This window comes from Ruditapes philippinarum, unplaced genomic scaffold (assembly GCF_026571515.1).
Source record: "Ruditapes philippinarum isolate M1 unplaced genomic scaffold, ASM2657151v2 ctg1435_1_1_1_1, whole genome shotgun sequence".
Taxonomy (NCBI): Eukaryota; Metazoa; Mollusca; class Bivalvia; order Venerida; family Veneridae; genus Ruditapes; species Ruditapes philippinarum.
This window is the reverse complement of record NW_026865317.1, coordinates 246,696-263,437: the sequence shown is the minus strand read 5'-3', so window position 1 is coordinate 263,437 and position 16,742 is coordinate 246,696. Positions and strand designations below refer to the sequence as shown.

General features: G+C 34.1%; 1 protein-coding gene across 1 annotated transcript in view; it reads left to right on the top strand.

Annotated features, from left to right (window-relative positions):
* Positions 1-16,742, top strand: part of LOC132728606 (inositol 1,4,5-trisphosphate receptor type 1-like) — a 132,750-nt gene that overhangs the window by 76,250 nt on the left and 39,758 nt on the right. The window contains exons 38-41 of the mRNA XM_060714279.1: positions 2,027-2,074; positions 11,725-11,889; positions 12,877-13,008; positions 15,851-16,037. Coding sequence (XP_060570262.1) covers positions 2,027-2,074; positions 11,725-11,889; positions 12,877-13,008; positions 15,851-16,037 — 532 coding nt within the window. The remainder of the gene's footprint in view (positions 1-2,026; positions 2,075-11,724; positions 11,890-12,876; positions 13,009-15,850; positions 16,038-16,742) is intronic.

Sequence of the window (16,742 nt, the reverse complement as noted above, 5' to 3'; positions counted from 1 at the left end):
TGGATTGAATTTTCTCAGATTTTACCACCAAAGTCTTGTACAAATATTTCTCCAATCTTAGTAACTCAACAAATTACTAATGAAACAAAGATTTGACTGTGTCATTCTCCTACAGTTGTTGAAGGAGCTTTCAATCATTATAATCTAAAATAATTCAAAGTTGGGCTTTTAACAGGTTTTGACGTCGCTTTAAATGTCCCGTCAGTGTTCTAGATTCTACACCCAGTGTTATATACCTTAATGTCAGCCTCAAACATCTTCTTCTTAATTATCTCGATTGTTCAATATTTTCAAACCTGAAAGACAGTGTTTGGAGTGTTGTGAACAAAATTATTGTTACAATATTTAGATATTGACACTTTTTAAGAATAATTGTGTGTGAATCCCGCAATTTAATGCAAATTCATGTATTTTTTTCTGCTTTTGCAAAGTTGTGGAAATTCTCTGCTAATGACTATGCTTAATACATAATCCTGAAATGTTCACTATGATTGTATTTATATATCTTCAGATATACTGGTAAAATGTATCCCTATGTATGTAATGTAATTGACTCTTTACATGTATACATTATTCTCTAGAGGATGAAAACTTTACTCAAAGGTTGAGGCCACTCTTAAATTATTTGAGCCGGTTCACGACAAAACCAACATAATGGGTTTGTGACCAGCATGGATTCAGACCAGCCTGCACATCCGCGCAGTCTGATTGCAGGATCCATGCTGTTTGCTTACAAACCTTAGAGAAACCAGTAGAGAAACTGATAGCGAACAGCATGGATCCTGATCAGACTGCGCGGATGGGCAGGCTGGTCTGGATCCATGTTGGTCGCAAACCCATTATGTTGGTTTTGTCGTGGCGCGGCTCATTTAGAATGTTGTTTTGATTCCTGGAACTTACTTCATCTTCATATCCTACGTTATAACAAATTTGGCATGCAATGTATTCAAATGATCAACCTTAAACTTTTGTATATATGACACAAAAGGAACATTAACATTTAATATATATAAAGCTTAATTTTGATGTAAAAAAGCTTGGCCAGTAATTTTGAAAAGATATGTCAGTAAGAAAATGTAGAAAAGCACAAAAATTATTGAATTGTTGTCAGTGTCATTTATAATGGAAGGGGCTGACAGTCTATTAATCTGGAAATGATAGGAAATTAACAAATTTTGATCAGTTAATGTACATTTATGAAATAAAGTAGCTTCTCTTTTGCAATTGAGATAATGGGTCCTTCACATATTTTTCACCAATTAACACTGAATTTCATAGCTCATCATGAGTGCAAAAATATCATATGACACTCATTATTTAAGACTTTAGGACTTCATTTATCAATTAATCATCAGTTCCTGGATTACATTGATCCTTATAAGTTTTATACTTTTAAAGATTTATCAAATCATTTGAAAACAAAATTGGCAAATTGATATGTATAGAGTTGTTATGCTATTATGTTTGAAATCATTCAGCACCTAGGGACGGTAGGAATTCAGGTGTTTTAAACCCCTAGACATTTAGGATTATCTGCTAATGATAAGAAATTGTCTCCTTTATATATAAAAGGTTCTACTTTGAAATGTTTGGATTTGAAGTGATTGCCTTCCTTTAATATGTGAATTTGAAATGAACCCTCCATTTTGTATTGAGGTTTTATTATAAAATTCAGTGTGTTTGAGGTAATAGTATCCCTTGCACTTAAAATGTTTTACTATTAGATATAATAGAAGCTTAAAGATCTGTTAATCTGAGTGAGTTTCCATAGTATTTAGATGCTTTCCATAGGAAATCATTGCCTACCCTTTCATGCATAAAATTCTATAGAAAACATTGTGTCATAATAAATATCTCCCTTTCATTTTTATAAGATTTGATATGGAAAAAACAATGTTTTGAAGTGGTTGACTGACCCTTGCACTAATATACATGTATATATATACTATCAAACTCATTATTTTACATCTTTATTATCATTCTATTATCATTTATTATCACTTATTATCATGCTATGCTTATGAAGGTGGATATTAAAACTCTCACGAAAAAAGAACTTGATGATCATCATAGGGTAAGAGTCAAATGTCGCATCGCTTTGTATTGTCACACTGCATGAATCCTGTAATCTGCATTTTGTATCATATATTTTGTCAATAGTCAGTGAACATAATTGTCCCAGTATTTTAGAGATCAAAATTGTTCCACATGTAAAAGTAAATTCTGATTATGTTTAATTAATATTGATATTTTGGTAACAAACCAAGCATTTCACTAATGACATATTTTTTGTGCTTACGGTATATTTAACAGATTACATTTTTCAATACATATAAACTAACATTGACATGTCCCAATGAGATTTATGGAAAAAAAGGAATACGAAATGTTTGAAGCCCAATGAAATCATTATGATTTAGTTCTATGAAATATTTCTTAAGACAATTTGGGTGTTCAAAACTGCATGAAATCTATATTGTCCTAGACGTCAATACTAAACCCTTAATATCTTGCTGGATGGTGAAACCTTTAATGCTGGATGGTGAAACCTTTAGTGCTGGATGGTGAAACCTTTAGTTTATACAAATTTATTTTAGTTCGATTTTGTTGAAAGTTTGATGATATTAGCTTATTGAAACACTCTTGAGGCTGTTCCTGGAATCAACCAGCACTAAGCAATGAATGTAAAGTTTCTTGCTCAAGGAAACAATGGCTTCTCCCTGATAGGGTTTGAACCCACGCGGTCAGCAATCCTTAGATTACTAGTCCTACGCATTAACCAATCGGCCGGCCAAGCTGCGACTCAACCTTTGCTGAATGGTGAAACACTTGCTGAATGGTGAAACAATTAACCTTCGGTACCAGTCTAGAGCAAGACCAACTGGAACATCCATGCTGACTTACTTCTACATTTTGTCTTGATATCCCCACCATTGATAATGGTCAGTTCCAAATATTGAAACTGGATTGGTCGATTTAAGAAATTCAGCAGGTTTAGGGTTGGGAAATTTTCATGTACAGTTGATGATACAGAGGTAATATTACATAGTAATGGGTCCATACTGACAATGCTAATTGGTGAAATGTTATAGCCTTAAACTTTACTGGATAGTTAGTGGTATGTCCTGCCTGCACACTCATAACTTGACAGGATCCACCAGATAAGCTTCAGCGTCTGCCAATTGATCTTACAATGTATCACAAATAATGTATAAAACTTAATGCATTCTTTGTATGCGTAATAATTATCAAACATGAAAACAATGGTAAAGATTTAACTTACAGATCTGCATTGTTGATTCTGCTTTGCATTTTGCTTATAGATTAGTTTGGTGGCAATTTTTTATTTGTATCATGCACATTCATGCTACAGGTCAGTAGAATTGTTCTATGAATTATTCTGATATAATATCGAAAAATAAAAACAGCACGTATTTAAGTGCAATATATTATCCTTTTATTTATCAATGATAATGTTATAATTAACAATAGTTTGAAATGTAATTGAATTTTGAAATTGATCAAAGTAAGACTGAGGTTACATGTAAAAGTTCCTCCCAGAGTGATAATATGGTATTACTTTTTGCTAAATTTCTTTAAGTAAAGTAGATTATAATTTAATTGATAAACTTAACAGATCACTGGAATTCAGTTCTTGTGTGTGCATGATAAGGTGTATATTTTCACAAGTATTTTTCATGAAGCAATTTTATTCTAGTTTTTCCTTTAGATTGCTATGGCAAAATTAAAATGAAGTTCTTTTTGTTTTAATTCAGGTGTGTTTTATTGCCATTATAAAGTTTTCTTCAATATTTAATTATAGTGGGAACATTATTGATATAATGCTAATATAAATTAAGTGTTTTCATAATGTTCGTGTTATTGGGCAGAAGACTGTCATTTTAACCTGAGGCCACAGGCTAATATGACAGTCTAAAGCCCAACAATAAGGCCTTAATGAAAACACTTAATTATTGACAATTAATAATAGACTTTAATAATACACATAAGATTGCATATATCTATCTATCCATTAATTATATAAAATTTGTAACCAAAAAGCCAAAATATTACAAACTAGGAAAAGATTTTACAGCCCACACAATAATGACTTTACAATGAGAATTTGCTAATCCAACTCAATAAAGCTTTTACAGCAAGTATGCTTTACAGTGATTATTTGTTTTCCCAACTCAGTAAAAAGTTAATGATTTGTTTTCCCAACTCAGTAAAAAGTTAATGATTTGTTTTCCCAACTCAGTAAAAAGTTAGTAATTTGTTTTCCCAACTCAGTAAAAAGTTAATCATTTGTTTTCCCAACTCAGTAAAAAGTTAATGATTTGTTGTCACTACTCAGTATTGGTTTTTTGCAGCAATTATTTGCTGTCTCTACTCTGTAAAAGAATTTTATAGCCCTGCTTAAAGTAAAGATTTTTACAGCCTATAGTACTTTAAGATTTTTACAGGGATGGTTTTTGCTGTCTTTTCTCAGTAAGGATTTTTATAGCCCTACTAAATTTTGACTTTTACAGGTCATTAAGTCAGTAAAGAATTTGCAGCACTTAAAATTTGCTCTCCCTTTAAAGATTTTTACAGATATAATTTACAGTCCCTAGTCAGTAAAGATTTTTACAGTGATAATTTTCTGTCAATGTAATACTTGTTGTAATGGCATTCCCTGTAGATAGGCCTATATAAACATGGACTGTCCTGCATGATTGGTATATTATAGTCTTCACTAACCTTAGCATGTTTTTCTTATACTCCCTCTTATATGCAGATGGAATGGTATGATATTAAAATATGTTGTAGTTTTTTGAAACATGTTTTTCTTATATTTTTCTTTCCTCAAGTCAGAAATGAGCAAGCTATTTCTCTTAAAGTCTATGAAGTATTATAATAAATTGTGTGCCTTATAGTTTGAATATAATAGTTGTTGTTGCTTTCTTTTTTGCAATTAATTTCTTGTAGATGTGATATAAAATATTTTGTCTGATTGAATGCCGTTGGCCTTATCTGAGCTACATTATTAATGTAGTTCATGTTTTGTACTGAGAATTTATAGGTGAATATACAGTAGAACTTCGATAAGTTGAGGTTGAAGGTCACTTGCTTAAAAACTGCAAGAACAGGGGACTATGACTACAGTGTTTCAGTCTGAATTAACTGACAAAATTTTTAGTTGTTTAAGTTTATTAGATGGCGTATTAGAAATGACGTAACAAAGGGTGATAACTTCACTGGATTTTACAAAAGATATAATAACAAATCATAGGGTTTTGACTTATTAAATGTACTCAAAATTACCCTATAACAGACCATGTTATATCTTCTACACATCAAACACTTAAACACATAAAGAAATTTACTCATTATACAGGTTTTTATAATGAATATATAAGGGGAAAAAATCTGGATTTTCTTTTTATTAAGACACAGCAAGAAAATTGACAAATCAAATTTCAACACATAGAAGTTCTACTGTTTATTTTTTATTTGTTTTGTATTTCAGAGTATTTTTGATTTATTGTTGTTTGTATTTTTAATCATGTATTCTTTACCCTTAAATGCCTTTGAAAGAAATTGTATTATATAGGATTTATCATGTAATTTATTTTTTTAGCTCACCTGAGCTTGCTCAGGGTGAGCTTTTAGGATCGGTGAATGTCCGTCGTCCGTCCGTCCGTCGTCCGTCGTACGTCCACAATTGCTTGTGAACACTCTAGTGGTCTCATTTTTGCCTCAATCATCATCAAACTTGGTCAGGATGCTTATCTAGTTGAAAGCTCGGATGAGTTCGAACATGGCTCATCTCGGATGAAAAACTAGGTCACAAGAGCTAAAAATAGAAAAACCTTGTGAACACTCTAGAGGTCACATTTTTGACCCAATCATCATCAAACTTGGTCAGGATGTTTGTCTAGGTGATAGCTCGGATGAGTTCGAACATGGGTCATCTCGGATGAAAAAGTAGGTCACCGGAGCTAAAAATAGAAAAACCTTGTGAACACTCTAGTGGTCACATTTTTGAACCAATCTTCATCAAACTTGGTCAGATTGCTTGTCTAGTCAATGGCTTGGATGAGTTCGAACATGGGTCATCTCTGATGAAAAACTAGGTCACAGGAGCTAAAAATAGAAAACCCTTGTGAACACTCTAGTGGTCACATTTTTGACCCAATCATCATCAAACTTTGTCAGGATGCTTGTTTAGATAATAGCTCGGATGAGTTCGAATATGGGTCATCTCGGATGAAAAACTAGGTCACCGGAGCTATAAATAGAAAAACCTTGTTAACACTCTAGCGGTCACATTTTTGCATCAATCATCATCAAACTTGGTCAGGATGCTTATCTAGTTGATAGCTTGGATGAGTTCGAACATGGGTCATCTCGGATGTAAAAGTAGGTCACCGGAGCTAAAAATAGAAAAACCTTGTAAACACTCTAGCGGTCACATTTTTGCATCAATCATCATCAAACTTGGTCAAGATGCTTGTCTAGGTGATAGCTCGGATGAGTTTGAACATGGGTCATCTCGGATGAAAAAGTAGGTCACCGGAGCTAGAAATAGAAAAACCTTGTTAACACTCTAGTGGTCACATTTTTGCATCAGTCATCATCAAACTTTGTCAAGATGTTTGTCTAGGTGACAGCTCGGATGATTTTGAACATGGGTCATCTCCGATGAAAAAGAATTTTATAGCCCTGCTTAAAGTAAAGATTTTTACAGCCTATAGTACTTTAAGATTTTTACAGGGATGGTTTTTGCTGTCTTTTCTCAGTAAGGATTTTTATAGCCCTACTAAATTTTGACTTTTACAGGTCATTAAGTCAGTAAAGAATTTGCAGCACTTAAAATTTGCTCTCCCTTTAAAGATTTTTACAGATATAATTTACAGTCCCTAGTCAGTAAAGATTTTTACAGTGATAATTTTCTGTCAATGTAATACTTGTTGTAATGGCATTCCCTGTAGATAGGCCTATATAAACATGGACTGTCCTGCATGATTGGTATATTATAGTCTTCACTAACCTTAGCATGTTTTTCTTATACTCCCTCTTATATGCAGATGGAATGGTATGATATTTAAAATATGTTGTAGTTTTTTGAAACATGTTTTTCTTATATTTTTTCTTTCCTCAAGTCAGAAATGAGCAAGCTATTTCTCTTAAAGTCTATGAAGTATTATAATAAATTGTGTGCCTTATAGTTTGAATATAATAGTTGTTGTTGCTTTCTGTTTTGCAATTAATTTCTTGTAGATGTGATATAAAATATTTTGTCTGATTGAATGCCGTTGGCCTTATCTGAGCTACATTATTAATGTAGTTCATGTTTTGTACTGAGAATTTATAGGTGAATATACAGTAGAACTTCGATAAGTTGAGGTTGAAGGTCACTTGCTTAAAAACTGCAAGAACAGGGGACTATGACTACAGTGTTTCAGTCTGAATTAACTGACAAAATTTTTAGTTGTTTAAGTTTATTAGATGGCGTATTAGAAAATGACGTAACAAAGGGTGATAACTTCACTGGATTTTACAAAAGATATAATAACAAATCATAGGGTTTTGACTTATTAAATGTACTCAAAATTACCCTATAACAGACCATGTTATATCTTCTACACATCAAACACTTAAACACATAAAGAAATTTACTCATTATACAGGTTTTTATAATGAATATATAAGGGGAAAAATCTGGATTTTCTTTTTATTAAGACACAGCAAGAAAATTGACAAATCAAATTTCAACACATAGAAGTTCTACTGTTTATTTTTTATTTGTTTTGTATTTCAGAGTATTTTTGATTTATTGTTGTTTGTATTTTTAATCATGTATTCTTTACCCTTAAATGCCTTTGAAAGAAATTGTATTATATAGGATTTATCATGTAATTTATTTTTTTAGCTCACCTGAGCTTGCTCAGGGTGAGCTTTAGGATCGTTGAATGTCCGTCGTCCGTCCGTCCGTCCGTCCGTCGTATATCCACAATTGCTTGTGAACACTCTAGCGGTCGCTTTTTTACCTCAATCATCGTCAAACTTGGTCAGGATGCTTATCTAGTTGAAAGCTCGGATGAGTTCGAACATGGCTCATCTTGGATGAAAAACTAGGTCACAAGAGCTAAAAATAGAAAAACCTTGTGAACACTCTAGAGGTCACATTTTTGACCCAATCATCATCAAACTTGGTCAGGATGTTTGTCTAGGTGATAGCTCGGATGAGTTCGAACATGGGTCATCTCGGATGAAAAAGTAGGTCACCGGAGCTAAAAATAGAAAAAACCTTGTGAACACTCTAGTGGTCACATTTTTGAACCAATCTTCATCAAACTTGGTCAGATTGCTTGTCTAGTCAATGGCTTGGATGAGTTCGAACATGGGTCATCTCTGATGAAAAACTAGGTCACAGGAGCTAAAAATAGAAAAACCCTTGTGAACACTCTAGTGGTCACATTTTTGACCCAATCATCATCAAACTTTGTCAGGATGCTTGTTTAGATAATAGCTCGGATGAGTTCGAATATGGGTCATCTCGGATGAAAAACTAGGTCACCGGAGCTATAAATAGAAAAACCTTGTTAACACTCTAGCGGTCACATTTTTGCATCAATCATCATCAAACTTGGTCAGGATGCTTATCTAGTTGATAGCTTGGATGAGTTCGAACATGGGTCATCTCGGATGTAAAAGTAGGTCACCGGAGCTAAAAATAGAAAAACCTTGTAAACACTCTAGCGGTCACATTTTTGCATCAATCATCATCAAACTTGGTCAAGATGCTTGTCTAGGTGATAGCTCGGATGAGTTTGAACATGGGTCATCTCGGATGAAAAAGTAGGTCACCGGAGCTAGAAATAGAAAAACCTTGTTAACACTCTAGTGGTCACATTTTTGCATCAGTCATCATCAAACTTTGTCAAGATGTTTGTCTAGGTGACAGCTCGGATGATTTTGAAACATGGGTCATCTCCGATGAAAAAGTAGGTCACCGGAGCTAAAAATAGAAAAAACCTTGTTAACACTCTAGCGGTCACATTTTTGTATCAATCATCATCAAACTTCATCAAGATGCTTGTCTAGGTGATAGCTCGGATGAGTTCGAACATGGGTCATCTCGGATGAAAAAGTAGGTAACCAGAGCTAAAAATAGTAAAAACCTTGTTAACACTCTAGTGGTCACAATTTTGACTCAATTGTCATTAAACTTGGTCAGGAAACTTGTCTAGGTCATTGCTGGGAATAAATCGAACATGGGACATCTCGGATGAAAAACTAGGTCACAGGAGCTAAAAATAGAAAAATCTTGTTAACACTCTAGTGGCTACTGTTGTAATCCAAATATTCCGTTCATTGGTCTGAAAGTTTGTTTTGATGATTTCTAAGTCAAGATCGAACATGGGTCATCTTGGATGAAAAACTAGGTCACACCGCCCAAATATGGAAAAACCTTGTTAACATTCTAGTGGTCACATTTTCGACTCAATTATCATCAAACTTGGTCAGGATGCTTGTCTAGGTAATTGCTTGGATGAGTTCAAAATCGCATGTGAAACTAGGTCACCGGAGCTAAAAATAGAAAAATCTTGTTAACACTCTAGTTGCTACTGTTTTGATCCAAGTATCCTGGAAATTGGTCTGAAAGTTTGTTTTGATGATTTCTAGGTCAAGTTTGAATATGTGTCACCTGGGTAAAAAACTAGGTCGCACTGCTGAAATATGGATAATCCTTGTTAATACTGTAGTGGCCACATTTTTGACTCACCTGTCATGATGCTTGTCTAGGTAATTGTTTGGATGAGTTTGATAAGTCAGGTGAGCGATCTAGGGCCATCATGGCCCTCTTGTTTTAAAAACCAGTGCTACATATTATTGCAAGCAGATTTAAGTTACCTGACAGTGAGCAATAAGTCACAGGTCAACAAACATAATTGAGCCGCGTCACAACAAAACCAACATAGTAGGTTTGAGACCAGCATGGATCCAGACCAGCCTGCGCATCCACACAGTCTGATCAGGATCCATGCTGTTCGCTATCAGTTTCTTTACTTGTTATAGGGTCTGTAAGCAAATAGCATGGATCCTGATCAGACTGCGCGGATGCGCAGGCTGGTCTGGATCCATGCTTGTGGCAAACCCATTATGTTGGTTTTGTCATGACGCGGCTCATATGGTTCAATCATTATACAGTCAGCCATCACCTCTGTATAAAGACCATATTGTAAACAAATGCCACTCTTTGGCACACCTTCATTGATAAAAAATATGACAAACTCCAAATAAAGACCACTTGTCTTTAAAGGACATGTAAGGTTTCTCATTTGGATGGCCTTTATCACAGGTTTAACTGTATTTTTCAAATTCTTGAATTGCATAAAAATAAATTTACTTTTTAAGATGCAATTGGCTCATAACATTTGGTCTAATGCCATTTCTTCCTGGCTATTTGTAAATGAAAAGTTAGTTGAAACATTATCAGATTCATGTAATAACTTACATTAATTAATATGCAAATTGCATAGCATTTGAGTTGAAAGTTGTAGATTTCCTATTATTCAAGGAACTGCATGCTTGTCTATTAATGGCTGAAAAATGTTAAAATCAGATATGCTTATATTTGAATACCAGATTTTACAGTATTGTGACCGCACTTATTCATTTTGTCCATCTAGCTAATGTTGTTGTATAATGTAAACTAAAGGTCTATCCTTGTCTCCCTAATCTTTCATGTAAGGTTTGTTTAATGATCCTTCAAAAAGTTGGAAGTAGAAAATATTCTAATCCTTTTCCTCCTTTAGCCATGATATGATAGTATGGGTGTTTAATTTCACATTTTTATACCCCAGGGTTTATAATAATTGAAATGTCAGTCTGTCTGTCTGTTTGTCTATCCATACAAAGTTAAACTAAATTGGCAAGTTTAATATATCTAATGTTCTACCTGTTTGACAATGGCTTGATAATTTTTATATTTACTTATCAAAACAAGAATCTTTGTTGACAGCAAATGAGCCGCGTCACAACAAAACCAACATAGTGCGTTTGCGACCAGCATGGATCCAGACCAGCATGTGCATCTGCGCAGTCTGATCAGGATCCATGCTGTTCGCTATCAGTTTCTCTACTTGTAATAGAGTTGGTAAGTGAACAGCATGGATCCTGATCAGACTGTGCGGATGTGCAGGCAGGTCTGGATCCGTGTTGGTCGCAAAAGCATTATGTTGGTTTTGTCATGATGGGGCTGAGACAAATGTGTTTTAATACCAAACACCTTTTTGTTTAAATGTTGTACAATGTATTAGTTTTGTAAATTGAGTCATATATATTGTTTATTGGTTTGTTCATCATTTATTTTATTGATCTTTTAAATTTTCTTCCTTCATTCAATTTTATTTCAGTAAATGTTTAAAGATATTGAGTACTTTTGTAAAATACTGATGATGTGAATTATATTGACAACAGAGAAAGATGTAATTTTTTCCTATATGTGGATTGATGCATGTATTTCAAATACTACCATATATTTTGAGATTTAACATGTACTGTATATTAATGTATTTGTAAAGAATTGTTATTTTTCAAAAGAATGCTTATGAAGTGGGTTCACCAACCTCTCAGAAGTGCATGTGTTATTGTTTGTTGACACTTCTTAGTTGAACTTGGAAAAGTTCTGTGTTGACTATGTCAATATACTGACCATGATTATTATTTCAGGGAGAGGCACTGCGACAGAGTTTGTTGACTCGTTACTATGGGAAACATAATTTGAATCGTCAGGATGTCTCGATGGCATCGATATCTCTGCGAGGTTCTAACAGAGATGATAGGACATCAGACACTATACCACAGAGGTCCGAGATGAAGATTCATGAAGTTCAGGTGAGAGTTAGTTGCCCTCCACCCCTTCCACCGCCGAAGTAAAATATAATAGATGGAAATACAACATAAACTTTATTCTGGCATATTGTCAGTATATTGTTGTTTCATTCAGAGTCAGTAAAAGTTTTGTAAGTAGAACTTACGGGTTGTTTATACCAAATCACTTTATTGTTTATACCAAACATCCAAGGCAAGTTTAAAGTTTCAGTGTGTATTTCAATAAAGTGATAATGTGCAGAGCAACAAAAGTAGATTTGACCTGTGTATTATTTGACCAAGTTCATTGTAGATTGGGTACTGAGAATATATTTGTACATAACAGATTCTGTAGTCTTCTTATTCACTGGAAGAGGCCAGCTGGCTTCTTGTATTTTGTGACTGAGGCCATTGGAAAAATGCAATGAGGATTCAGATTTACAGAGAAAATTGCAAAGTTATATGACCCTTTGAGAGACTTATCTTGATGACCAAACAACCTTGGCAATATATTAGCTTACCATTGAAATGCACAATAGTAACAAAGGGAAAAGAAATGTTGTATGGTTTATAGGATGATCAAAATTTTGTGATGGAAATTTACAAAGATCAATGGGAGGTCAAAAGCCTAAAGTGCATTACACAGGAAAAAATACTTATTAGAAAAATAAATCCAACCATTCCTTCAAAATAACTGCCATTAACAATAAATTTTCTTTCTTGCTAATTAAAGTTGATTGATCCTCTTGTAGTTCAATAGCGTTCAGTGTCCAGGTTTTGGGCCAAAGTCCGCTAGTGTTTTTGTTAGGGTATGGATCAACCGGTCATTGATCCGAGGACAATTCCAGTCTATAAGAAAGATTATATGCTACATATTTACTTGAATAAAGTTATATAGGATGCAAATTCTGAAAGTTTTTCATAATAATTGTAGTTAATAGGACGATTGCCAAACTTTGATTGTAGTTAATAAGACAATTGCCAACTTTGATAAAAAAAATTCTCTTTCAGTGTCATTTGAACAAAGCTGGGGCATCTGATTTGATTGTAGATCTTGTAATCAAAAACACAAATTACAAGATTTTTAGAGAGACTCTAGAGTTGGGTATAGCCTTGCTTGAAGGTGGCAATACTGTTATACAGGTTAGTTTAGCCCTTTTAATTGTTCTAGATTACTATCTGTCAGAGTCCTATACTCACCAAAGACTTTGTTATATGAATGGAGGCTTTATTATAGAATTTTATCAATTATAAGGCTACCATCAGATCTAACCATTTGGACATGTAGGGTATGAAATTTTTGTTTAAACACTTTTCACTTGAATATTCAAGCCCCGTCTTTATTGAAAAATTTTATTTGTATTTAATTTTTAACTTGACTTACACAAAGTTTACGAAGTGCTATTCTTCTCACCTTAGCGTCAGCATCCACACTTAACTTCAAATATATGTTTCTTATTACCATGCAACCACATCATGTGACAAGGTTCATAACTTCAGAAACAATATTTTCATTTACGATTTATAGGATATGTCAAGACCTTTAACCTTTCTTAGTCATTACCCATTCATTTATATTGTCAAAAACAAATTTCAGTGCTTTTATTGTCAAAATGAAAGTTTATTTTGTATATGTTTAGTACCTTGTGGCTGAAGGGTTGCCTTTTTATGGGTTGAAGCATTAGAATTGCAGCTACTGTTTGACCCTGCATCAGAATCTAATCCATATCGAGATTACAAGTCTCCTTCTCTAACCTTTTGCTATCCTGGATGGCTGAAGACAAGTTATTCTAATCAGGAACCTTAAATGTGTCCAAAATTAACAAAAGGGGTAAACTTTAGGTACTTCCTCAACTGAGTCAGTAATTTCCTCAACTGAGCCAGTAATTTCCTCAATTGAGCCAGTAATTTCATCAACTGAGTCAGTAATTTCCTCAACTGAGTCAGTAATTTCCTCAACTGAGCCAATGATTTCCTCAACTGAGTCAGTAATTTCCTCATCTGAGCCAGTTATTTCCTCAATTGAGCCAGTAATTACCTCAATTGAGTCAGTAATTACCTCAACTGAGTCAATAATTTCCTCAACTGAGCCAATGATTTCCTCAACTGAGCCAGTAATTTCATCAACTGAGTCAGTAATTACCTCAACTGAGTCAGTAATTTCCTCAACTGAGTCAGTAATTTCCTCAACTGAGCCAATGATTTCCTCAACTGAGTCAGTAATTTCCTCATCTGAGCCAGTTATTTCCTCAATTGAGCCAATAATTACCTCAATTGAGTCAGTAATTACCTCAACTGAGTCAATAATTTCCTCAACTGAGCCAATGATTTCCTCAACTGAGCCAGTAATTTCATCAACTGAGCCAGTTATTTCCTCAATTGAGCCAGTAATTACCTCAATTGAGTCAGTAATTACCTCAACTGAGTCAATAATTTCCTCAACTGAGCCAATGATTTCCTCAACTGAGCCAGTAATTTCATCAACTGAGTCAGTAATTACCTCAACTGAGTCAGTAATTTCCTCAACTGAGTCAGTAATTTCCTCAACTGAGCCAATGATTTCCTCAACTGAGTCTGTAATTTCCTCATCTGAGCCAGTTATTTCCTCAATTAAGCCAATAATTACCTCAATTGAGTAAGTAATTACCTCAACTGAGTCAATAATTTCCTCAACTGAGCCAATGATTTCCTCAACTGAGCCAGTACAGGGTTCGTACAGTCTTAAAAAGTGCTTAAATTTGAGTCCCTTTCTTAAAAAGTGCTTAAAAATGAAAAAAAGTGCTTAAAAGTCCTTGAATTTGATTACTCTCTTTAAAAGTGCTTAAAAAGTGCTTAAATATGCTGAAAATGTGCTTGAAAATTTGAAACACAGAATAACATAGTTTCGATAAAAATTAACAAAGTAAAAAGAAAATGATCCAATTTAGTATCAAAATCAATAAAATGTTTACTCAAGGTAACAGTAAGTGGGCAAATTGCAGTTGTTTTGAACTAATCTGTATTTGATGACCCTTTCTTGTTCTTCTATAAATTCCTTAAAATTGTGGTCAGAAAATGTGTATTCAACAAAAAATGGCAAATAAACTACCCATCTTCGATTGAAAATTGTGTCGGTATATGTGCAACAAATGTGCTTGAAAAATGGGAAAACATGCTTAAATAGTGCTTAAAAAGTCCTTGAATTTTGGCATTGGAGATCTGTATGAACCCTGCAGTAATTTCATCAACTGAGCCAGTTATTTCCTCAATTGAGCCAGTTATTACCTCAACTGAGTCAGTAATTTCCTCAACTGAGCCAATGATTTCCTCAACTGAGCCAGTAATTTCCTCAACTGAGCCAGTAATTTCCTCAATTGAGCCAGTAATTACCTCAATTGAGTCAGTAATTACCTCAACTGAGTCAATAATTTCCTCAACTGAGCTAATGATTTCCTCAACTGAGCCAGTAATTTCATCAACTGAGCCAGTTATTTCCTCAACTGAGCCAATGATTTCCTCAACTGAGCCAGTAATTTCCTCAACTGAGCCAGTAATTTCCTCCATTGAGCCAGTAATTACCTCAACTGAGTCAGTAATTATCTCAACTGAGTCAGTAATTTCCTCAACTGAGTCAGTTATTTCCTCAACTGAGCCAATGATTTCCTCAACTGAGCCAGTAATTTCCTCAACTGAGCCAGTAATTTCCTCAATTGAGCCAGTAATTACCTCAACTGAGTCAGTAATTACCTCTACTGAGTCACTAAATTTCCTCAACTGAGCCAGTAATGTCCTCAACTGAGCCAGTAATTTCCTCAACTGAGCCAGTAATTTCCTCAACTGATCCAGTAATTTACTCAACTGAGCCAGTAATTTAATCAACTGAGCCAGTAACTTACTCAATTAAGCCAGTAAGTCACTATTATTATTATTATGATTATTACTACTGGATTTAAGTCATTTTGTTTGACTTAAAATTATTGCACCTCAAAAGAAATTTTTTTTTCAGCAATCACTATGTGCAAGGTTAAAAAGTGATAAGGACTCTGAGGTGTTTTTCCGTGTGTTTTACGGCTACATGTTTGAAGCTCAAACTGAGATCAAGAATACAATCATGGTAAGCACAGCTGAGGTACTGACTGAGAAGAAGGTAGAAGACAGTAAACACCCTACAGGAATACTTGGAAGGCATAGAGGTTTGTCTTTACCACTGATTATAAAAACTGAAGTTTGTTTTCTCTTGTAAAAACTCAAATGAGTGAAATATACATGTCAGCCTTAAATTTTGATTTTGAATACTAAAGTTTTGGGGTCTTTCCTTATCTAAGTGTACTTACAGACAAGTTATTATAACAATAAATACTTGCAGTAACATATCATTAAACCATCAGTTACCTTAAAATAAAGGTTTTAATTGCTACTTTTCCAAGTCATTAAGGTATTGCACGTTTTTTTGTTTTTGTTTTTTTGCTCATTGTCACTAAAATACAAAAACACAACTTAGAGTATTATGAAAGGAGCGTAATTATGGCATGGCATTTATTAATCAGTCACCATATTGTGGTAAATGTATATACATTTTGTATTCATTAAAAGCATAGAACCTGATTGCATATGGTTTATTTGTTTTGTTATCCCCCGTCCTTCCGTCCGACATTTTTGTCGGGAGCATATCTCTAAAAAGTATTTGAGTAATCAACTTGAAACTTCATAGGTGGATAGACCTCATTGAGGAGGAGTGCAGTGCACAAGAATGATAACTCTACCCTGCATAATTTTTGAGTTATTGCCCTTTGTTATTTTTCAAAATTGATTTTTGTCCAGAGCATAACTCCAAAAGCCTATGAGATATCAACATGAAACTTCATAGGTGCATAGATCTCACTCAGGAGGTGTGCAGT